The sequence below is a fragment of the Hordeum vulgare genome, unplaced genomic scaffold, assembly GCF_904849725.1.
Source record: "Hordeum vulgare subsp. vulgare unplaced genomic scaffold, MorexV3_pseudomolecules_assembly, whole genome shotgun sequence".
NCBI classification, from domain to species: domain Eukaryota; kingdom Viridiplantae; phylum Streptophyta; class Magnoliopsida; order Poales; family Poaceae; genus Hordeum; species Hordeum vulgare.
In genome coordinates this window covers 106527-131398 of record NW_025422490.1, presented here as the reverse complement: position 1 = coordinate 131398, position 24872 = coordinate 106527, and the positions used below count along the sequence as shown (strand labels likewise).

General features: G+C 37.1%; 2 protein-coding genes and 4 non-coding genes across 6 annotated transcripts; 2 read left to right on the top strand and 4 right to left on the bottom strand.

Annotated features, from left to right (window-relative positions):
• Window positions 1-298: 298 nt before the first annotated feature.
• LOC123417021 (ribulose bisphosphate carboxylase large chain) lies at window positions 299-2154 on the bottom strand. Its single transcript, XM_045106869.1, has one exon. The coding sequence runs from the start codon at window positions 1840-1842 to the stop codon at window positions 403-405; it is 1440 nt and encodes a 479-aa protein (XP_044962804.1). The 5' UTR covers window positions 1843-2154; the 3' UTR covers window positions 299-402.
• A 6426-nt stretch (window positions 2155-8580) lies between these two features.
• Window positions 8581-8653, bottom strand: TRNAF-GAA. The gene has a single exon. It is a non-coding gene; the product is annotated as a tRNA-Phe (tRNA).
• A 1596-nt stretch (window positions 8654-10249) lies between these two features.
• TRNAT-UGU lies at window positions 10250-10322 on the top strand. Its single transcript has one exon. It is a non-coding gene; the product is annotated as a tRNA-Thr (tRNA).
• Window positions 10323-11537: 1215 nt separating this feature from the next.
• TRNAS-GGA lies at window positions 11538-11624 on the bottom strand. Its single transcript has one exon. It is a non-coding gene; the product is annotated as a tRNA-Ser (tRNA).
• Window positions 11625-18903: 7279 nt separating this feature from the next.
• LOC123417017 (ATP synthase subunit alpha, chloroplastic) lies at window positions 18904-23810 on the bottom strand. The gene has a single exon (XM_045106866.1). It carries the CDS (start codon window positions 21943-21945, stop codon window positions 20431-20433), a length of 1515 nt encoding a protein of 504 aa, XP_044962801.1. The 5' UTR covers window positions 21946-23810; the 3' UTR covers window positions 18904-20430.
• Window positions 20234-20305, top strand: TRNAR-UCU. Its single transcript has one exon. It is a non-coding gene; the product is annotated as a tRNA-Arg (tRNA).
• Window positions 23811-24872: the final 1062 nt, after the last annotated feature.

Here is a 24872-nt window from a genome sequence, read left to right as displayed (position 1 = left end):
TTAATCCAAAGAAGAGTTTGAACCAATGCTTTATTTCTGTCTTAGTGAATCCCGATTCGACATTAAAAGTATATTGATTCTTTCCCAATAAACGAAGACTTTTTTCTGTAAATACTGCGTATTTGATTCCATTATCATATGATACTACTATATTTTATTATTTTCTTTTTATTTCTTTATTGTATTATACCTTAATATATATATATATTCTAGATATATAGAATAGACGAATCTCGATTTGTCAAGTCTCATGATCATATCATGATCTATTTTTATTCGGCTCAATCTTTTTTATAAAAAAAAAGATTGAGCCGAGTTTAATTGCAATCAATTAGAAGAATAAAGAAGAATTACTGCATTTCATAACTTATTTTTTTCTCTTTTTATTTCGTTTATTTTTTTTTAGACCTTCTTATCGATAGTATCTACCGGCTCGAACTCGAATTTGATCGCCTTCCATACTTCACAAGCTGCGGCTAGTTCAGGACTCCATTTGCAAGCTGCTCGGATAATTTCATTACCTTCGCGAGCAAGATCACGCCCTTCGTTACGAGCTTGTACACAAGCTTCTAAAGCCACTCGATTAGCTGCTGCACCAGGTGCATTCCCCCAAGGATGTCCTAAAGTTCCTCCACCAAATTGTAATACAGAATCGTCCCCAAAGATTTCGGTCAGAGCTGGCATATGCCAAACATGAATACCACCTGAAGCTACCGGTATAACACCTGGCATGGATACCCAGTCCTGAGTGAAAAAGATACCGCGAGCACGATCTTTTTCAATAAAATCATCGCGCAATAAATCAACAAAACCTAAAGTCATTTCGCGTTCCCCTTCTAACTTACCTACTACTGTACCGGAGTGGATATGATCTCCCCCAGACATACGCAATGCTTTAGCTAATACACGGAAATGCATACCATGATTTTTCTGTCTATCAATAACTGCATGCATTGCACGGTGAATGTGAAGAAGTAAGCCATTGTCGCGGCAATAGTGAGCCAAAGTAGTATTTGCGGTGAATCCCCCGGTTAAGTAGTCATGCATTACAATAGGAACCCCTAATTCTCTCGCAAATACAGCTCTCTTAATCATTTCTTCACATGTACCCGCAGTCGCATTCAAGTAATGCCCCTTGATTTCACCGGTTTCGGCCTGTGATTTATAAATAGCTTCGGCACAAAAGACAAAACGGTCTCTCCAGCGCATAAATGGTTGTGAGTTTACGTTTTCATCATCTTTGGTAAAATCAAGTCCACCACGTAGACACTCATAACACGCTCTACCATAATTTTTTGCGGATAATCCCAATTTTGGTTTAATAGTACATCCCAATAAAGGACGGCCATACTTGTTCAACTTATCTCTTTCAACTTGGATACCATGAGGCGGGCCTTGGAAAGTTTTTGAATAAGTAGGGGGAATTCGTAGATCCTCCAAACGTAGAGCACGTAGGGCTTTGAACCCAAATACGTTACCCACAATGGAAGTAAACATGTTAGTAACGGAACCCTCCTCAAATAGGTCTAATGGATAAGCTACATAACAGATCCATTGGCTGTCTTCCCCAGCAACAGGCTCGATGTGATAGCATCGTCCTTTGTAACGATCAAGACTGGTAAGTCCATCAGTCCAAACAGTTGTCCATGTACCAGTAGAAGATTCGGCAGCTACTGCAGCCCCTGCTTCTTCGGGCGGAACCCCAGGCTGAGGACTTACTCGGAATGCTGCCAAGATATCAGTATCCTTAGTTTCATACTCTGGGGTGTAGTAAGTCAATTTATAATCTTTAACACCAGCTTGAAATCCAACACCTGCTTTAGTTTCTGTTTGTGGTGACATAAGTCCCTCCCTACAACTCTTGAATTAAGAATTCTCACAATAACAGGGTCTACTCGATGTTAATTAGGCGTAAATGAAACTTTAGCAAAAATCTCGTAAAACAAAAAGGATATTCAATTAATATAATATCAACTCATTAAAGAAAATTGAGGGCATGCTTAGGTTAATGAATATGTTTCATTCATATATAATGCGTACACCCTGTGTATGTTCTATCCTATAGGAATTCCACTATAGGAATTCGATAGGAATTGAGTTGTTGTTATGGTAAGTTAACACGGTTCGTTATTAAACCATGGATTTGATTTACCAAATCCATCATTATTGTATACTCTTTGATAGGTATAGCGCAACCCAAATTAATCCCTAATCCTTATTTTACAAGTTCTTAATAGGTCTCTTTTCTTATTTGGAATGCAAATACCTAACTAAATACTAATAAAATTCTTTGTTGACAGCAATCTATGCTTCACAGTAGTATATATTTTGTATATCGAAGTCCTAGATAGGAAAGTAGAGTAGGCACAGATCCTCCACAAAAGGCAAAATGTATATGAAAAAAAGATTGATTGAACTTTCCAACGGACTCATTCCATGAGTAAACGATTGAATGGGATTCGCTTGGGCAACGAAATCAAGTCCTGGTCCCCTTTTCTCTCTTATTGAATTAACTAATTCATTTCCTTTTTACTTTTGGATTTTTTTTGATTTGATTTGGCATTATTCAACAATAAAAAAAGAAAAATTTCGACAAATTCCTTTTTTTTAATTATGTGATAATTATGAGAACCAATCCTACTACTTCTCGTCCCGGGGTTTCCACAAGTGAAGAAAAAAGTACAGGTCGTATCGATCAAATTATTGGACCCGTGCTGGATGTCACTTTTCCCCCGGGCAAGTTACCTTATATTTATAACGCTTTAGTAGTCCAGAGTAGAGACACTGCCGATAAGCAAATTAATGTGACTTGTGAGGTACAACAATTATTAGGAAATAATCGAGTTAGAGCTGTAGCTATGAGTGCTACGGACGGGTTGATGAGAGGAATGGAAGTGATTGACACGGGAGCTCCTCTCAGTGTTCCGGTCGGTGGAGCTACTCTCGGACGAATTTTCAACGTTCTTGGGGAGCCTGTTGACAATTTGGGTCCTGTAGATAGTAGTGCAACGTTCCCTATTCATAGATCTGCGCCTGCCTTTATCGAGTTAGATACGAAATTATCCATCTTTGAAACAGGTATTAAGGTCGTCGATCTTTTAGCTCCTTATCGACGTGGAGGAAAAATAGGACTATTTGGGGGGGCTGGAGTAGGTAAAACAGTACTGATCATGGAATTAATCAATAACATTGCTAAAGCTCATGGGGGCGTATCCGTATTCGGTGGAGTAGGGGAACGGACTCGTGAAGGAAATGATCTTTATATGGAAATGAAGGAATCCGGAGTAATTAATGAAAAAAATATTGAAGAATCAAAGGTAGCTCTAGTCTATGGCCAAATGAATGAACCACCGGGAGCTCGTATGAGAGTTGGTTTAACTGCCCTAACTATGGCAGAATATTTCCGAGATGTTAATAAGCAAGACGTGCTTTTATTTATCGATAATATCTTTCGTTTTGTTCAAGCAGGATCAGAGGTATCCGCTTTATTAGGGAGAATGCCCTCCGCAGTGGGTTATCAACCTACTCTTAGTACAGAAATGGGTTCTTTGCAAGAAAGAATTGCTTCTACTAAAAAGGGATCTATAACTTCGATTCAAGCAGTTTATGTACCTGCGGACGATTTGACCGACCCTGCCCCTGCCACAACATTTGCACATTTGGATGCTACTACCGTACTTTCCAGAGGATTAGCTTCCAAGGGTATTTATCCAGCAGTAGATCCTTTAGATTCAACATCAACTATGTTACAGCCTCGGATCGTTGGCAACGAACATTATGAAACTGCGCAAAGAGTTAAGGAAACTTTACAACGTTACAAAGAACTTCAGGACATTATCGCAATTCTTGGCTTGGATGAATTATCGGAAGAGGATCGTTTAACTGTAGCAAGAGCAAGAAAAATTGAGCGTTTCTTATCACAACCGTTCTTTGTGGCAGAAGTTTTTACTGGTTCTCCAGGAAAGTATGTTGCTCTTGCGGAAACTATTAGGGGATTTCAACTAATCCTTTCCGGAGAATTAGACGGCCTACCTGAACAGGCTTTTTATTTGGTGGGTAACATCGATGAAGCTAGCACGAAAGCTATAACCTTAGAAGAGGAGAACAAATCGCAGAAATGAAATTAAATCTTTATGTACTGACTCCTAAGCGAATTATTTGGGATTGTGAAGTGAAAGAAATCATTTTATCCACGAATAGTGGCCAAATTGGCGTATTACCAAACCACGCCCCTATTAACACAGCAGTAGATATGGGTCCTTTGAGAATACGCCTCCTCAACGACCAATGGTTAACGGCGGTTCTGTGGAGCGGTTTTGCGAGAATAGTTAATAATGAGATCATCATTTTAGGAAATGATGCGGAACTGGGTAGTGATATTGATCCGGAAGAAGCTCAAAAGGCACTTGAAATAGCCGAAGCTAACTTGAGTAAAGCTGAGGGTACGAAAGATTTGGTTGAAGCGAAGCTCGCTCTCAGACGAGCTAGGATACGAATCGAGGCTGTCAATTGGATTCCCCCATCCAATTGAAGACAATCCAGTGGTTTATAGTTGATACAAAGAAAAAGGGAAGAGGGGTAGAAAAAGTTATTAGATAGCGAAGCGAAGTAAGTCCAATGCTATCTAGTAATTTTTCTACCTACTTACCTACTATTGGATTTGAACCAATGACTCCCGCCGTATGAAAGCAATACTCTAACCACTGAGTTAAGTAGGCAATTTATCACCACAAAGGAAGACCCATTACTTCGATCGATTATATATTGAATCCCTTTTCTAAGCAATACCGCTCTGTTATTGGTCTGTTATATACTAAATACTAAACTAAATACTAAACAGATACAGATCAAAGGGATATCCTCTGGCATTAGAAAATATTCATCTTGACAAGAAATTCTCTATATGTTAAGATATCTCTGATAAGGGCTATAGCTCAGTTCGGTAGAGCAACTCGTTTACACGTGCGCCAATGCTTTTCAAAGGAGCTTATTATGCAATGAACATAATCGATCTTATTGCAAAATCAATGTCTTACTTCATAGATTCGAGAGAATAGGAGAACAGTAGCCTGACAAACAGTCGGTTCAGTCCGATTCAGGTGCCAATTCAGGTGCCTAATCAAATAGAACCCTTATGGATTTGCTAGTTGATAAGGTAAATATCCAGCCCACTAAATGCTAGGCGTAATGAGGATAAGGGCCTCCAAAAAACTTCTTTTCGTTCTATGAACTTTAAGGTGTATGAAGTCTCATAGTTAACTCTTGCAGTGGAACGATAGAGACTCCATTTCACTTAGGTTGATTTAATTTAGACCAGAGGCAGACCTAAGTCAAGGTAATCCTCCTTTGAAACACTTTGGTATTGCTCCTAGATAGATCATAATACAAAAAATCAATCAGAGCACAGGGAGCCATCTCATTATCTTTCCGTAAAGAAAAACTATGGTGGACTAACTGATCTTTAAATCAGTTTATGAAAGAGCCCAATGCAAAAAAATGCATGTTGGGTCTTTGAAACAGTTCAAATCATTTCGATAATAATCCGTTTGATCTGTTTTACCGAGAAGGTCTACGGTTCGAATCCGTATAGCCCTAATATGCCCTTTTTTCTATTTTAGGATCTCTATCCTATGTTTTCTTTAGTTTAGTATAGTTTTCATTTTCGCATTAGTATTTGTTTATAGACTGGATAGGCGCCTGCGACATAGAATAGAGATAAAAGCATTACCAAAGGCTCATTCATCGAAAATCAAAATCATACAGACAGGAAAAGAAAAACGAAAAATAGAAAAAATAAAGTAAAGAGTAAATAAGAAAACAGAATATTCTGTCTCATAGTTCTGAAATAGAGTTCTTTATTTTTATTTTTATAGTATTACTTCTCATTATACTGCATAGATTAGTCCTACTATCTTAATTAGGTTCTAATTATTCTAATTAGTAGTATTCTCATTTTTATTTAATAGTCTCTTATTATTATTAAATAGTAAATAAAGGATAGAGCTATTCTTTTTTTATAGAGATTCTAGAGAAAGCGAGACAAAGTGAAACGATAAAGTTTTCTTTATATAAGAATTAGATCTACATACACCATATCTAAATAGAATGGAAATCCAAAAGAAAGGGAGTTGGGATTCCATTGGATGAATCTTTAAAGAAGATGCAGCACAGAGGAAACAAAGGCTAAACTAAGCGCTTTTGTTTGAACAAAAAAGATTCTTGTTTCACCGAGGAAAAGAGAGAAGTTCTGGATAAATTGACAATGCTGAATTGAATTGACTAATTTAAGTTCCGCCTATTCCACATTAATGGGAGTACATTATGTTTCTGCTTCACGAATATGATATTTTTTGGACATTTCTAATAATAGCAAGCCTTATTCCTATTTTGGCATTTTCGATTTCAGGGCTTTTAGCCCCGGTTAGTGAAGGACCAGAGAAGCTTTCTAGTTATGAATCGGGTATAGAACCCATGGGAGGGGCTTGGGTACAATTCCGAATACGCTATTATATGTTTGCGCTCGTTTTTGTTGTTTTTGATGTGGAAACCGTCTTTCTATACCCTTGGGCAATGAGTTTCGACGTATTGGGTGTATCCGTTTTTATCGAAGCTTTGATTTTCGTGCTTATCTTAGTTGTCGGTTTAGTTTATGCATGGCGAAAAGGAGCCTTGGAATGGTCTTAACTGAATATTTAGACAAAAAAAAAGAAGGAAAAGATTCTATTGAGACAGTTATGAATTTGATTGAGTTTCCCTTACTTGACCAAACAAGTTCCAATTCTGTTATTTCAACTACACTAAATGATCTTTCGAATTGGTCAAGACTCTCCAGTTTATGGCCCCTTCTATACGGTACCAGTTGTTGTTTCATTGAATTTGCTTCATTAATAGGTTCACGATTCGATTTTGATCGTTATGGATTGGTACCAAGATCAAGTCCTAGGCAAGCAGACCTAATTTTAACAGCCGGTACGGTAACAATGAAAATGGCTCCGTCTTTAGTGAGATTATACGAGCAAATGCCTGAACCAAAATACGTCATTGCTATGGGAGCCTGTACTATTACAGGGGGAATGTTCAGTACGGATTCCTATAGTACTGTTCGGGGAGTTGATAAGTTAATTCCTGTGGATGTCTACTTGCCGGGCTGCCCTCCTAAACCGGAGGCAGTTATAGATGCCCTAACAAAACTTCGTAAGAAGATATCGCGAGAAATAGTTGAGGATCGAACTCTATCTCAAAATAAAAAAAGATGTTTTACTACCAGTCACAAGCTTTATGTTAGGCGCAGTACTCATACAGGAACTTATGAGCAAGAATTGCTCTATCAATCACCATCGACATTAGATATATCTTCTGAAACTTTTTTAAAATCCAAAAGTCCAGTACCTTCCTACAAATTAGTGAATTAGGAGGGGGGGGCTCTTTTGTGTAGAAAAAGAAAAAGCAGAGCAATCTTTCAAACTTGCATCCGAAATGGGAAATATTTATACAAAGAGGGAGAGATGAAGACAATGCAGCAGGGTTGGTTATCTAATTGGCTAGTCAAACATGAGGTGGTTCATAGATCTTTGGGCTTTGATCACCGAGGAATAGAGACTTTACAAATAAAAGCAGGGGATTGGGATTCCATTGCTGTCATTTTATATGTATATGGTTATAATTATTTACGCTCCCAATGTGCTTATGATGTAGCACCCGGTGGATCTTTAGCTAGCGTGTATCATCTTACAAGAATACAATACGGTATAGATAATCCAGAAGAAGTCTGCATAAAAGTCTTTGCCCAAAAGGATAATCCTAGAATTCCGTCTGTCTTCTGGATTTGGAGAAGTGCCGATTTTCAAGAACGCGAATCTTATGATATGGTGGGAATCTCTTATGATAATCATCCGCGCCTTAAACGTATCCTAATGCCTGAAAGTTGGATAGGCTGGCCCTTACGTAAGGACTATATAACCCCCAATTTTTATGAAATACAAGATGCTCATTGAATGATAAGAAATTCGTGCTCACTTATACAACACAACTCCAGATTTTATTCAAGTCAAGGAATATTTTTAGGTTCTTTTCCTAGATGAAACGGAATACCTATTTATAATTAATTCCTATTATACAAAAGCATTCCAGATAGACTGAGCCAAAAAAGGGTTTCATTTGGATTCCCCTATTTTGAAAATCACATATTAATTTCCTTCATATGAACAGAAAAATAGGATGACTCAAAGAAGTTCTCTACCAGGAACTTTGTATCGCGCACATGACTTAGCACAACTAGGAAAATAAGATAAGATAAAGATAAGCAAGACTAAAAAAATATTCGTCGGAATAGTGGAATACAAAATAAAGAAACGCAAAAAAATAAAGGGGAACCTAATCTCACCCCCTTCCTTATCATAAAGAAAGGGTATATTTTAAAACTTCTCTAAAAAGAAGTGCCTCTATATTTATATTATAGATTTATCCACTTAGATGAATAAATCATACTCTATCTATATTATATATTATTAATAAATATGTATCACAATCCATCTCGAGGTATTTGGATCAATACCTATTCGGTGGATCTTTTTTTTTCTCTGCCAGGAACCAGATTTGAACTGGTGACACGAGGATTTTCAGTCCTCTGCTCTACCAACTGAGCTATCCTGACCTTTTCTTGTGCATCATCCTAGTAGAGTATTTGTATCTATGTCAATTAAAAGGACTAAAAAATCAATTAAAGTATTTCAAATTCAAAATTTGAAAGGGGGGGGGTAGCCCTATGCATTGTGCATGGTTTACTTAAATAATACTTAAAAATAGAGTGAATAACCAAGATTTCTTGCCGATACTCTAATAAAAAAGAAATCTATTCAATGAATAGGATAAGATCCATTGAGTTCTCTTCGCATTCCTTTCCTTTGTGAAAGAGTAGAATGAGAAAGCTAATGAATCTTAAACCCATTGATAAAAAGAAAAAAAAAGAGGATTTGGGGATAGAGGGACTTGAACCCTCACAACTTAAAAAGTCGACGGATTTTCCTTTTACTAGAAATTTCATTGTTGTCAGTATTGACATGTAGAATGGGACTCTCTCTTTGTCCTCGTCCGATTAATCCACTTTCTTTTTAAAAGTTCTCAAAACTTTGAATTTGAATTGAAGAATTTGATTATTCAATATTCGAATGGAGTGGATTCACAATAATTCAAAATAAAATTATGATATGAGTTTTTTATTTCATAATCATTTCGAATTTTATTTTGAAATTTTAAAAAAGATAAAGAACCTATATTATAATATGAGTTCTGTGATTAATCGTTTGCTATGTCAGTATCTATACGTGTTTATTAAATGTATAAAGTATAAAACCCCTCTTTCTCTAATTTAGAATTAGAAGGAATTCCACTAACAACACAACGTAATTAACTCGATTCGTTAGAACAGCTTCCATTGAGTCTCTGCACCTATCCTTTTCCTTTGTATTCTAGTTCGAGAATCCCTTCTCAAAACACGGATTTGGCTCAGGATTGCCCTTTTTTAATTCCAGGGTTTCTCTGAATTTGGAAGTTACCACTTAGCAGGTTTCCATACCAAGGCTCAATACAATCAAGTCCGTAGCGTCTACCGATTTCGCCATATCCCCACTTCCCTCTTCTTTGAGACCAGGATTCCTTGTGTAATTTCATCCATCTCTTAGTTTTTTTTTTGAATCATTGAGTTCATCACTCAACGTAGTCTAGCAGTTCAGTTCGACTCTATTTGAGAGACCCCGCTTGCTTATTGCAATTCTGAATTACATTGATTCTATCCTTGATGTATTTGCAATTCAATCCGAATCAATATATCCAAAACTTTTTATCTCCCCCACCTCCCGTCTTACTTTTTTATAGTATTCGAAATTATACTATAACGCTGGATATTTATTCTTTTTTTCTAATCAGAATTATCAATTTTATTTACTCTGACTTTATGTTCCCCTTAGTGAAATATTAATCCTCAAATTATTAACAAATAATAAAGTCTATAATGATCGAATGAAAATACCCATAAAGTCTATAATTTTCTTTTTAAATATCCTATAGTTAAGCATATCAAGCTAACTTTATCTTTAAGAAGTTTTAGTATTTTTTTATTTAGTATTTTTTTATAAGTAGAACTTCAAATTTAGAACTAGTTAATAGCTAAGAGTAATAACTAATATCTGAGATTTTACGGATTTCCTATACTATACCTATTTCTATTTGTTACACTATTTCCGTTATGTAAGCCCACTTAGCTCAGAGGTTAGAGCATCGCATTTGTAATGCGAGGGTCATCGGTTCAAATCCGATAGTCGGCTTTTTTTTTCTCTATCGATGTTCTACGAACAAGAATCTCTTTTTTTCCGAATTAAATGGAGAATCCAGGATCTTTTATGTTTTTTACCTTACTATTTTGCTAGATACAAAACAATAAAATAAATAATATATATACAAAAAATACAAAAAATACAGATTTTGATGAAATTCCATTTTTTGTGGTACTTTAGTTGATTTTACTCTGTTTATCCTGTAGTTTAATTCAGTTTTAATTTCGATGTATTCTGTAATGTAAATACAATGAAATTAATTGTGTAAAATGAAATTTCAATAAAAAAAAGGAGTCTTCATGTCCCGTTATCGAGGACCTCGTTTAAAAAAAATACGCCGTTTGGGAGCTTTACCAGGACTCACTAGAAAAACACCTAAATCCGGAAGTAATCTTAAAAAAAAATTCAATTCTGGGAAAAAGGAGCAATATCGTATTCGTCTTCAAGAAAAACAGAAATTGCGTTTTCATTATGGTCTGACAGAACGACAATTACTTAGATATGTACATATCGCTGGAAAAGCAAAAAGGTCAACAGGCCAGGTTTTACTACAATTACTTGAAATGCGTTTGGATAATATCCTTTTTCGATTGGGTATGGCTTCAACCATTCCTGGGGCCCGCCAATTAGTCAACCATAGACATATTTTAGTTAATGGCCGTATAGTCAATATACCAAGTTTTCGTTGCAAACCCCGAGATATTATTACTACGAAAGATAACCAAAGATCAAAAGGTCTGGTTCAAAATTATATTGCTTCATCGGACCCGGGGAAATTGCCAAGCCATTTGACGATTGACACATTGGAATATAAAGGACTAGTAAATAAAATCCTAGATAGGAAGTGGGTCGGTCTCAAAATAAATGAGTTGTTAGTTGTAGAATATTACTCTCGTCAGACTTGAACTTAATGAAAAAAGGAAAGGTTCATAGAATTTTCTTCCCCTTCCCCTTTCCCCGAACTAAATAGCCCTAAGACCATTACCATTAATTCGTATTTTCCCATCAACTAGCTAAAATTGATTAACCCTAGGATTAGGATCCTTTTTGCTTTTTTCCTCTATGTTTACATACCACAGTAATTTGCTATAGAGAATTTTTAATTTCTATTAAATAAAAATAAGATAATATAAGATATTATTACTGGAATAAATTGCTATTTGATTTGATACATTGTGATCCTTAACGTTGATGAATTAAGAAAAACGGAAAGAGAGGGATTCGAACCCTCGGTAAACAAAAGTCTACATAGCAGTTCCAATGCTACGCCTTGAACCGCTCGGCCATCTTTCCTACATAACTTATTATGGAAAATAAACTGAGTGAATAGCGAGTTTTCTTATTCCTGCAGTACAGGTACAACCGCAACCGCTCGGGGGTTCCCTAGTTCTATTGGAAAAATTCCTTTTGATCTAGGTGGAAGGATACAGGATTTTTTACTAGAAATTGCGCTCGCTATAAAATAAAAGTTTTAATTTAGGTTTTCCCGCAACTAAAGAAAAAGAGAATGCAAGAATTCTTCTTATTGCATAATAAAATAAAGAAACCTTAGAATTCCGTTTGCATAAGATACGCTACACCATTGAAATCAAAAATAGAGTATGAGACAATTAATAACTTTGAAAACACGAAATAGTTGATGACATAAGTTGTTGTTCAGAAATAGGAAAGTGGAATGAAATCCAGTCTTAGTCAAATATTGCATATCTCTTCGTGTCCAAGCAGAAGGAAAAGGATACAATTTGAGCTGAGCGGAAAATCCATATCTCTCTTATCCATTTAAAACATATGGATTTAGAGCATATGGATCAATCTATTTATAATTATAAGAATCGAATGTGTTTGTTTTTATGTTATTTTGTGAAGGAATGAAAACAATTCTATATAGAATGGCTTGGGAATTATGCCTAGATCCCGTGTAAATGGAAATTTCATTGATAAGACCTTCTCAATTATAGCCAATATTTTATTGCGAATAATTCCGACAACCTCAGGAGAAAAAAAGGCATTTACTTATTATAGAGATGGTGCGATTTGACTCTTTTTTTTTTTGCTTTTTTTTAGACCTACCTATACCTCAGTCTTAGGAAAAAGAAAAGGGGTTGGCATAGAGAGAACCAAATTTGTAAAGCAAGCAAACCCACGCTTCGGGAAGGTGAGGCGAACTAACAATTCCTTCCGTCGTGTATCCTCGATTGATGCGGCTTCAGATACTTCAATTGTAGATTTGAGTATTGAGCGAAAGGTTACACCTACAGGATATGGTATGGTATGGATTACAGGCCACTCTATTAGTATCCGTAGGCAGCATAGGGGAGAAAAGCACTACACCTAGAAATAGGAATCAACAAGAGAAAAACTTTGGTAGAAATTACCCCTTTCCTGATCGGTATCAGGGCTGGGAAGAATGGTTGGGATAACAAACAACCATCAGGTTTGTACTTTGGATACCCCTATAACCATCAAAGATCGTTGAAGTAGCTAATTCCTCTAAATAGGAGGCGTTGAGAACAAAGAAATTATTGGAGCTATCGTTTTCCTCTAGCATTAATAGAATTCATTGGTGTTAAGAAAAACCTCTTGTGGGAAGGTTGGCTAGAGATTTCTTGGAAAAATACCAGCCCCTTTCGGTTCATAATGAGACGGGACTAATTCTATTTTGATTCTATAGATTAAGATTATTTCGCTTAGTACTATTATGTACAGAAGGGAGGAGCCGTATGAGATGAAAACCTCATGTACGGTTTTGGAACGGAGATTTTTTGAATAGAATGAACGACCGTAACGGATGTTGGCTCAATCCGAAGGAAATTATGCGGAAGCTTTGCAAAATTATTATGAAGCTACGCGACTAGAAATCGATCCCTATGATCGAAGTTATATACTCTATAACATAGGCCTTATACACACAAGCAATGGAGAGCATACAAAGGCTTTGGAATATTATTTCCGGGCACTAGAACGAAACCCCTTCTTACCGCAAGCTTTTAATAATATGGCCGTGATCTGTCATTACGTGCGACTATCTCCACTATAGAAAGACAAAAAAAGAGAGGATCAAATTTTCTAGTAAATACTGGAAAAAAGGGCTTTCTACATAGGGATCGTAAAAACAACGATTTTTCCCTATCAGCTGTAGGAAGGAAGGACACTTCACGAGAATCAAAAAACGAAGAAAGTATGGCCTATACTACTACTCTATGGATAAAGTTTCTCAAATTGATAGAGAAAGCACCGTAAAGATCAATTAGTGAGCGACTGGGTCGATACAACTAAAAAAAACTGCTTACTTATCCCATGATATGGGGCAAAATTTAGGAATCCGCTTATGTAATAGAGCCGATCCACTAAGGGATTAAGCAGCGGTGTAGTATCAGATCCCAAAGATAGTAAGTTCTTTTTTCTTTCTTATGGAAAAAAGTCTTTTTCAAGGATTCTATAGAGATTTCATATATGAAACCGGGATAGTTACCTTTCAGAAAATTTGAACGAAGGCTCTATATCTATCTATGCTTCATTCTTCTGAAGGTGGGAAAAAAGATCAAACTAATTATTGAGAAAAATTAGGGTTTGAAACTTAGGTAATTAATTTCTTCTGCTTAACACAAGAACAAATTGGATCGATTTTTGATAAATCGAATTCAGTTAAGATAGGGGAAATTAAGATAGCAATTTCTGAGCCGTATGAGGTAGGAAACTCTCAAGTACGGTTCTAAGGGAAGGAACTGCCTATTCCGACCGAGGAGAACAGGCCATTCTAGAGGGTGATTCGGAAATTGCGGAAGCTTGGTTTGATCAAGCTGCTGAATATTGGAAACAAGCTATAGCGCTTACTCCGGGAAATTATATTGAAGCACAAAACTGGTTGAAGATTACGAAGCGCTTTGAATTTGAATAAGACCATGCTCCTTTTTTTTCCTAAAATGGATGGTTTGGTTGTTGATCCATTAATCAAATAAATTAGGTCGTAAGATCGAATCAAGAATTTCATTATATCCATTTCTTATACCTTCTATTTTATAAGATATTTCATAAGAATAAACCATAGGGATAGGGTCTAGAATAGAAGTAATAAAGTGAATAAAAAAAAGGGGGCCAATCTAAATATTGCTAATATATTAGAACCATCTTATTAATAATTCTAATGAGTTATCTTGGAATTTAGAATCAAATAAAAAATAAAAAACCCTATATTATGCTCAAGGAAAGTAGATATAGATAGGAGCTTATGCCCTAAAAAAAAATACACTAGTTTCTTAAATTTAAAATAAAAAAGATTTTTTCTTACGCCGAGAAATATTTGTTTTTTCAAGATAAACAATGTCCGTTAGGCACCTAACCTTTATGTCATAATAGATCCGAACACTTGCCTCGGATTGACTTTAATATATAATTGCTCCAGTGAATAACTAAAAAAAAAGAAGGGTGGTAGTATAGTAAAGAAAAGAACTAATCACAATATCTATCTTTCAAAATCTATCTTTCAAAATCTATCTTTCAAAGATTCACTAAAAAAAAAGACAGTTGGCGGGTCTCTTTGTATGTCTTGTCCGGAAAGAGGAGGAGTTAATGATTATTCGTTCGCCGGAACCAGAAGTAAAAATTGTTGTGGATAGGGATCCTGTAAAAACATCTTTTGAGGAATGGGCGAGACCCGGCCATTTCTCAAGAACACTAGCTAAGGGCCCTGATACTACCACTTGGATCTGGAACCTACATGCTGATGCTCACGATTTCGATAGTCATACTGGTGATTTGGAGGAGATTTCTAGAAAAGTTTTTAGTGCTCATTTCGGGCAACTTTCCATTATCTTTCTTTGGTTGAGTGGCATGTACTTTCATGGTGCCCGTTTTTCCAATTATGAAGCATGGCTAAGTGATCCTACTCACATTGGACCCAGTGCTCAGGTAGTTTGGCCTATAGTAGGGCAAGAAATATTGAATGGTGATGTAGGTGGGGGTTTCCGAGGAATCCAAATAACCTCTGGTTTTTTTCAGCTTTGGCGAGCATCTGGAATAACTAGTGAATTACAACTCTATTGTACTGCAATTGGTGCATTGGTTTTTGCAGCGTTAATGCTTTTTGCTGGTTGGTTCCATTATCACAAAGCCGCTCCCAAATTGGCCTGGTTCCAAGATGTAGAATCCATGTTGAATCACCACTTAGCGGGATTATTAGGACTTGGGTCTCTTTCTTGGGCGGGACACCAAATTCATGTATCTTTACCAATTAACCAATTTCTTGACGCTGGGGTGGATCCTAAAGAGATACCACTTCCTCATGAATTTATCTTGAATCGGGACCTTTTGGCTCAACTTTATCCTAGTTTTGCCGAAGGAGCAACCCCTTTTTTCACTTTAAATTGGTCCAAATACGCAGAATTTCTGACTTTTCGTGGAGGACTAGATCCAGTAACCGGTGGTCTCTGGCTGACCGATATTGCACACCATCATTTAGCTATTGCTATTCTTTTCCTAATCGCAGGTCATATGTATAGGACCAACTGGGGTATTGGCCATGGACTTAAAGATATTTTGGAGGCTCACAAGGGCCCATTTACAGGACAAGGCCATAAGGGTCTTTATGAAATCTTAACAACGTCATGGCATGCTCAATTATCTCTTAACCTAGCTATGCTAGGCTCTACAACCATTGTTGTAGCTCATCATATGTATTCTATGCCTCCCTATCCATACCTAGCTACTGACTATGGTACACAACTTTCCTTGTTCACACACCACATGTGGATTGGCGGATTTCTAATAGTCGGTGCTGCTGCACATGCAGCAATTTTTATGGTAAGAGACTATGATCCAACTACTCGATACAACGATCTATTAGATCGCGTCCTTAGACACCGCGATGCAATCATATCCCACCTTAACTGGGTATGTATATTTCTAGGTTTTCACAGTTTTGGCTTGTACATTCATAATGATACCATGAGTGCTTTAGGCCGTCCACAAGATATGTTTTCGGATACCGCCATACAATTACAACCTATCTTTGCTCAATGGGTACAAAATATCCATGCTACTGCGCCTGGCGTAACAGCTCCTGGTGCAACAACAAGTACTAGCTTAACGTGGGGAGGCGGCGAGTTAGTAGCAGTAGGTGGCAAAGTGGCTTTGTTACCGATTCCATTAGGAACCGCAGATTTTTTAGTCCATCACATTCATGCATTTACCATACATGTGACTGTATTAATACTTTTGAAAGGTGTTTTATTTGCTCGGAGTTCCCGTTTGATACCCGATAAAGCAAATCTAGGTTTTCGCTTTCCTTGCGATGGGCCTGGCCGAGGGGGAACATGTCAAGTATCTGCTTGGGATCATGTTTTCTTAGGTTTATTCTGGATGTACAATGCAATTTCGGTAGTCATTTTCCATTTCAGTTGGAAAATGCAGTCGGATGTTTGGGGTACCATAAGTGATCAAGGGGTGGTAACTCATATTACAGGGGGAAACTTTGCACAGAGTTCCATTACGATTAATGGGTGGCTTCGAGATTTCTTGTGGGCACAGGCATCGCAAGTCATTCAGTCTTATGGTTCTTCATTATCTGCATATGGTCTTTTTTTCTTAGGTGCTCATTTTGTCTGGGCCTTCAGTTTAATGTTTTTATTCAGCGGCCGTGGTTATTGGCAAGAACTCATTGAATCTATCGTTTGGGCTCATAACAAATTAAAAGTTGCTCCTGCTACTCAGCCTAGAGCCTTGAGCATTATACAAGGACGTGCTGTAGGAGTAACCCATTACCTTCTGGGTGGAATTGCCACGACATGGGCATTCTTCTTAGCGAGAATTATTGCAGTAGGATAGTGGCTAGGAGGATTTGAAAGGCATTATGGAATTAAGATTTCCCAGGTTTAGCCAAGGCTTAGCTCAGGACCCCACTACTCGTCGTATTTGGTTTGGTATTGCTACCGCACATGATTTCGAAAGTCATGATGATATTACTGAAGAACGTCTTTATCAGAACATTTTTGCTTCTCACTTTGGGCAATTAGCAATAATCTTTCTATGGACGTCCGGAAATCTGTTTCATGTAGCTTGGCAAGGAAATTTTGAATCATGGATACAGGATCCTTTACACGTAAGACCTATTGCTCATGCGATTTGGGATCCTCATTTTGGTCAACCCGCTGTGGAAGCCTTTACTCGAGGAGGTGCTGCTGGTCCAGTGAATATTGCTTATTCTGGGGTTTATCAGTGGTGGTATACAATAGGATTACGCACCAATGAAGATCTTTATACTGGAGCTCTTTTTCTATTATTTCTTTCTACGCTGTCCTTAATAGCGAGTTGGTTACATCTACAACCCAAATGGAAACCAAGCCTTTCGTGGTTCAAAAACGCGGAATCTCGTCTCAATCATCATTTGTCAGGACTTTTCGGGGTAAGTTCTTTGGCTTGGACAGGACATTTAGTTCATGTTGCTATTCCCGCATCCAGGGGGGAGTACGTTCGATGGAATAATTTCTTAGATGTATTACCCTATCCCCAGGGGTTGGGACCCCTTTTGACGGGTCAGTGGAATCTTTATGCCCAAAACCCTGATTCGAGTAATCATTTATTTGGTACCGCTCAAGGAGCGGGAACTGCCATTCTAACTCTTCTTGGGGGATTCCATCCACAAACACAAAGTTTGTGGCTGACTGATATGGCTCACCATCATTTAGCTATTGCATTTATTTTTCTCATTGCCGGTCACATGTATCGAACTAACTTCGGAATTGGGCACAGTATTAAAGATCTTTTAGAAGCGCATACTCCTCCGGGGGGTCGATTAGGGCGTGGGCATAAGGGCCTTTATGACACAATCAACAATTCGATTCATTTTCAGTTAGGTCTTGCTCTAGCTTCTTTAGGGGTTATTACTTCCTTAGTAGCTCAACATATGTACTCTTTACCTCCTTATGCATTCATAGCACAAGACTTTACTACTCAAGCTGCTTTATATACTCATCACCAATATATTGCGGGGTTCATCATGACAGGGGCTTTTGCTCATGGAGCTATTTTTTTCATTAGGGATTACAATCCGGAACAGAATGAGGATAATGTATTGGCAAGAATGTTAGACCATAAAGAAGCTATCATATCTCATTTAAGTTGGGCTAGCCTCTTTCTAGGATTCCATACCTTGGGCCTTTATGTTCATAACGACGTCATGCTTGCTTTTGGTACTCCAGAAAAGCAAATCTTGATCGAACCTATATTTGCCCAATGGATACAATCTGCTCATGGCAAGACGACATATGGGTTCGATATACTCTTATCTTCAACGAATGGCCCCGCTTTCAATGCGGGTCGAAGCCTATGGTTGCCCGGATGGTTGAATGCTGTTAATGAGAATAGTAATTCGCTTTTCTTAACAATAGGACCTGGGGATTTCTTGGTTCATCATGCTATTGCTCTAGGTTTGCATACAACTACATTGATTTTAGTAAAGGGCGCTTTAGACGCACGCGGTTCCAAATTAATGCCGGATAAAAAGGATTTTGGGTATAGTTTTCCTTGTGACGGCCCAGGGCGCGGCGGTACTTGTGATATTTCTGCTTGGGACGCATTTTATTTGGCAGTTTTCTGGATGTTAAATACCATTGGGTGGGTTACTTTTTATTGGCATTGGAAACATATCACATTATGGCAGGGCAACGTTTCACAATTTAATGAATCCTCCACTTATTTGATGGGATGGTTAAGAGATTACCTATGGTTAAACTCTTCACAACTTATCAATGGATATAATCCTTTTGGGATGAATAGTTTATCGGTATGGGCTTGGATGTTCTTATTTGGACATCTTGTTTGGGCTACTGGATTTATGTTCTTAATTTCTTGGCGGGGGTATTGGCAGGAATTAATTGAGACTTTAGCATGGGCTCATGAACGCACACCTTTAGCTAATTTAATTCGCTGGAGAGATAAGCCTGTGGCTCTTTCCATTGTGCAAGCAAGATTGGTTGGATTAGCTCACTTTTCCGTGGGTTATATATTCACTTATGCAGCTTTCTTGATTGCCTCAACATCAGGCAAGTTTGGTTAATTTAGTTTGTTTTTTTGTACTGTATCAGCACCTAGTTCATTACTCTTGATAGAGAGGGAGGATCCGCCTTCTTAAATTTCTTTTTCTATTTATTTTTCCATCTAGGATTAGAACCGTATACTTGATAATAATAGCAACGGCACATTATGGCAAAAAAGAGTTTGATTCAGAGGGAGAAGAAGCGGCAGAAATTAGAACAGAAATATCATTTGATTCGTCAATCTTTAAAAAAAAAGATAAGAAGCAAAGTTTCTCCCTTGAGTTTGAGTGAAAAAACGAAAATGCGAGAAAAATTGCAATCCCTACCGCGTAATAGTGCACCTACACGCCTTCATCGACGTTGTTTTTTGACCGGAAGACCTAGAGCTAACTATCGACATTTTGGGCTATCCGGACACGTACTTCGAGAAATGGTTTATGAATGTTTATTACCGGGTGCAACAAGATCCAGTTGGTAAGGATAAAATACCCTTTCGTATTTGTATGGATTTCTGGAATTGATAATCATAGAGGAGCCCTCTTTACCATTCTGTATAAATGGACTATTCTATTTGTATAGATATGGTAGAGGGACGTATCGAACCCTCTTTTATCCACTAGTTACCCCTCTTTAGTTTAAGAGTATAGAGCAGTTTGGTAGCTCATAAGTCTCATAACCTTGGGGTTGCGGGTTCGATTCCCACTACCGGCCCCATACTCCTTCTTTAATGATATATGCATGATATATACATCATCCATTTGTATCTGGATTTTTTGATTTCCTAAAAGAGTTTTGGTCTAACAGTTTTTTCTCGGAAGAAGACAACAAATAAAAGAAAGAATAAAAGAAAGAATAAAATACGAAAGAAAAGCGTCCATTGTCTAATGGATAGGACAGAGGTCTTCTAAACCTTTGGTATAGGTTCAAATCCTATTGGACGCAATCTTATTTCTATCTATTCTTTAAATAACTATACTAAACTAAAAACAAAGAAAACTTTTTTGCATGATTCAAATAACAAGAGTAGACATGCAAAATAACAAGAGTAGATATGCCAAATTTATTTGTTACTGAAGGGAAAACCGTTCCAGCTGTTCCTGAATAGCTTCCTTCAAAAGGATTTCCGCTTGCTCGGTGAATGTCTTGCTAGAAGATATAATTTCTTGGAATTGAGGTTTAGTATCTTTTAGGTGTTTACGTAACTCATCCAGAAATTTATTTACCTGTTCGATTTCTAACGAATCAAGATATCCTCTTGTTCCGGTATAAATAGTAGCTATCTGCTCTTCCACTGGGAGAGGATTTGCCTGGGATTGTTTAAGCAATTCCCTTAATCGTCGACCCCTTGCCAATTGATTCTGACTTGTTTTATCGAGAGCAGAGGCGAATTGTGCAAAGGCTTGTAACTCTGCGAATTGAGCTAGTTCCAATTTTGATTTGCCAGCTACTTGTTTCATGGCTTTAATTTGAGCCGCGGATCCTACTCTGGAAACAGAAATACCCACATTAATAGCGGGTCGAATTCCGGCATTGAATAGATCCGCCGATAAGAATATTTGTCCATCTGTAATGGAGATTACATTAGTAGGAATATAGGCGGAAACGTCTCCAGATTGAGTCTCAACTATTGGTAAAGCGGTCATACTTCCTTCGCCTAAAAGAGAATTTAATTTAGCGGCTCTTTCTAAAAGGCGTGAATGCAAATAAAAAACATCCCCTGGATAAGCCTCACGGCCGGGAGGTCTTCTTAATAGAAGGGACATTTGGCGATAAGCTTGTGCCTGTTTGGAGAGATCATCATAAATTATTAAAGTATGCCGTTCGCGGTACATAAAATACTCAGCCAGGGCTGCTCCCGTATAAGGAGCGAGGTATTGTAATGTAGCAGGTGAATCCGCCATTTCAGCTACTACAATAGTGTATTCCATGGCCCCCTCCTCATGGAAAGTAGTTACTACTTGAGCTACGGAGGATGCTCTTTGACCGATAGCTACATAAACACATATTACACCTTGCCCTTTTTGATTGAGAATTGTATCTGTAGCTACTGCTGTTTTGCCAGTCTGTCTGTCCCCAATAATTAACTCTCGCTGACCGCGCCCTATAGGAATCATCGAATCGATAGCAATAAGCCCTGTTTGAAGAGGTTCGTATACGGAACGCCTGGAAATTATACTTGGAGCAGGAGATTCAATTAAGCGAGATTCGGAAGCTATAATTTCGCCTTTCCCATCAATAGGTTTAGCCAGAGCATTTACAACACGACCCAAGTAAGCCTCACTCACGGGTATCTGAGCAATTCTTCCTGTTGCTTTTACAAAACTGCCCTCTTGTATCATCAACCCATCGCCCATTAATACAATCCCAACATTTTTGGATTCCAAATTCAGAGCAATACCCCTAGTACCTTCTGCAAATTGGACTAATTCACCCGACATTATTTCACCAAGACCTATAATACGAGCAATCCCATCCCCCACTTGAACTACGCGACCTATATTCTCAATCCCTACTTTCCTATTATATTGTTCAATACGTTCGCGGAGAATTTTATGAATTTCGTCGACTCGAAGGGTTGCCATTAGTGTTTCTTGACTCTTTTTTCGAAAGCAAGGGGAAAAATAATGCCTAAATTCTAAACGAAAGTAGAAGTTCAAGGCCTAATTAATTTAATTATCTCTTCCATTCCAGGGACCCGAGAATGCCAATATTAGCACGAATCGTACGGAAATGTAACTCGGTATTCAAACAACTATTCAGAGTTCCTAGAGCTCCTTGTACGGCCTGTTGGAAAACCCGCTGTCGGACCTGATTCATTGCCCTTTGTTTTTCAAAATAAAGGGTTTCGTTTTTAGACTTTTCTAATTGTTCCAAACTAATAGAAGTAGCATTAATCAAATTTGCTTTTTCTCGTTCTATCTCAGAGTATCCATTCATTCGATACTCATCCGCTTCTAGTTCGACTTTCTGTAATCGAATCCGAGCTTTTTCGAGTTGCTCAATGGTCCCTCTACGCAATTCTTCTGAATTTCGAATAGTACTCAAGATCCTCTGTTTTCGATTATCTAATAAATCTTTTAATGAAAGTAGATTATTTTGTAAGTTTACAACTTTTATGATCTCTTCCCGAACCAAACATGAATCTTTCGATTCATTTGGCTCTCACGCTCCTTTTTTTCTTTTTTTGCTATAGCAATTTCCATATCTTTTTTTAAGTATAAGTAATGAGCCTATCCTCTATCTTATTTTTTATGTTTATATTTCAATATACCGAAACCTATATAAGACTAGATAAATATTAAGAGGACTCTTCCGCCTAGATAAAAATATATCATGGTCAGCAAAGTTGTTTCTTTATTTATATTTGCCCTTTAGTTAATAATTTCAATTTCATTAAGAAAAACTAACTAAATAAATGGAAAATGAAAATTAATAGAATTCTTTTTTTTTTTTCTTCAAATCCAAAAAATTTCTCTTTTTTATACATAGGTCGTCGATTCGGCATTGGTTAAAAAAGGGCAGGGTGCCCCTTCTTTTTTTTTCTAGTAAATAGTTCAAACCATTTTATCGATATGAGTGTTCTATATCAGATAAATTTTACATTAGCTATTTCCCGTTTAAATTCGGTACTAATACTAATATAGTTGTAGAAAGAGTACCTCTTTTTGCCTGGACTTCAAGCAGTTTAGCTTTAACCGTGTTAATGGTCTCACATTCTTGGTTTATAGAGAATCAAAATTGATTTACCAATGAGTCGCGAAATGCTATGGTTCTTCCATATGATTTCTGAATTTATTCAGAAGTAATTCGTCGAGATCGTGCACCCTTTTCTTATTTATCCGAAAAATACTAAAAAATATTCTAAAGTGCAGCCGGATAGATCCAATCTATTCTTGAAATAGACAACTCGCACACACTCCCTTTCCAAAAAAAATCAAAACACCAACCACTACAGTTAGATTTATTAGATTTGTTGCTAAAATATCGGTATTAAGCCCGAAACTGCCAGCGGATGGCCAGTGAGCTAAAAAAACGAAAGAATGGGTTACATTTTTCATATGCTCTCCTCTTATAGATAGGACGAACAAAGAACAAAGTTTTTCGATCACTTACTTCGCTCGCCCTTTTTTGATCGGTTTTTTTAATGCAAATAGATTCAATCTAGTAATTTCTTTTAGATTAAGTCTTAGGTCTTGTTTGACCGGTGAAAGGCTTCCTTTGTTGAAATGTTCCGTTCCCAAAATTCCTAAAATAAAAGGAAAAAACTTTCCACTTTCCTAAACTAAGGACGGGAAATAAGAAGGCGAGCATATCTTCTAAATTAATCATACTCAACTCAGCCCTTCCTAGAATGCGGTATTATCTGTCCCGATAAATAGATAATTCCAGGAGTAATAAATAGGAGTAAATTAAATAAAGTATTGATATAATTGGAATTGCGGAAGCAAATACCAATTTACTAAAAAAAGAAAAAAGTATCTAATCGAAATCGAAAGAACTTTTTTTTTTAGGATTAAACAAAAGGGTTCGCAAATAAAAGCGCTAGTGCCACAACTAGTCCATAAATTGTTAAAGCTTCCATAAAAGCTAGACTAAGCAATAAAGTACCTCGTATTTTACCTTCTGCTTCTGGCTGTCTCGCAATACCTTCTACAGCTTGTCCTGCAGCAGTACCTTGACCAACTCCAGGTCCAATAGAAGCAAGCCCTACGGCCAATCCAGCAGCAATAACAGAAGCAGCAGCAATTAGTGGATTCATGGTGAGTAGTTCCTCGTGTCAAAAAAAAAGAAATGGTTAAGGATACAATCAACCAAAAAATTCTTACTTCTAAGCTCTATTGGGGAGAAGTAAAGTAACTAAAAAGTACAAATTGAAATCAAATTGAAATGTGAATTGTCCGAACTACATAGAAGGGAATTCTATATCCATATATCGGATTAGATAATGAATCTAACCTAGGAATATATAATATAATATCAATATCCTATATACATTTGTTTCTTCTATTTTGTTTGCATATTTTCTCATTTTCTATTGAATCGGATTCTAAAATCATTGCTTAAAGTGGAAACCCGCATAAAAGAGGACTCCACTTATAGATATTAAGGATATTTATTATAGTATAGATCTAGCCTGACTCCACCCTCCTTAATGCATATATACTTTGAAAATTCCATAATATAGTCTATTCTATTCTCTCTCCTACAACTCTAGGCTATATATTCATACGCATTTCTAACTATTGCAACCAAGCAGATTATCTGGAACCATGCATGAATTGAGCTAAGCTGAAAAAAAAAATACTATATTCCAAAACTAGTCAATTCAATGATGACCCTCCATGGATTCACCTATATAGGCTGCGGCTAATGTTGCAAAAATAAGAGCTTGAATACCGCTTGTAAATAATCCAAGAAACATGACCGGTATAGGGATTACTAAGGGGACTAAAGAAACAAGAACAACAACGACTAATTCATCCGCCAATATTCCCGAAAAGTCGAAAGC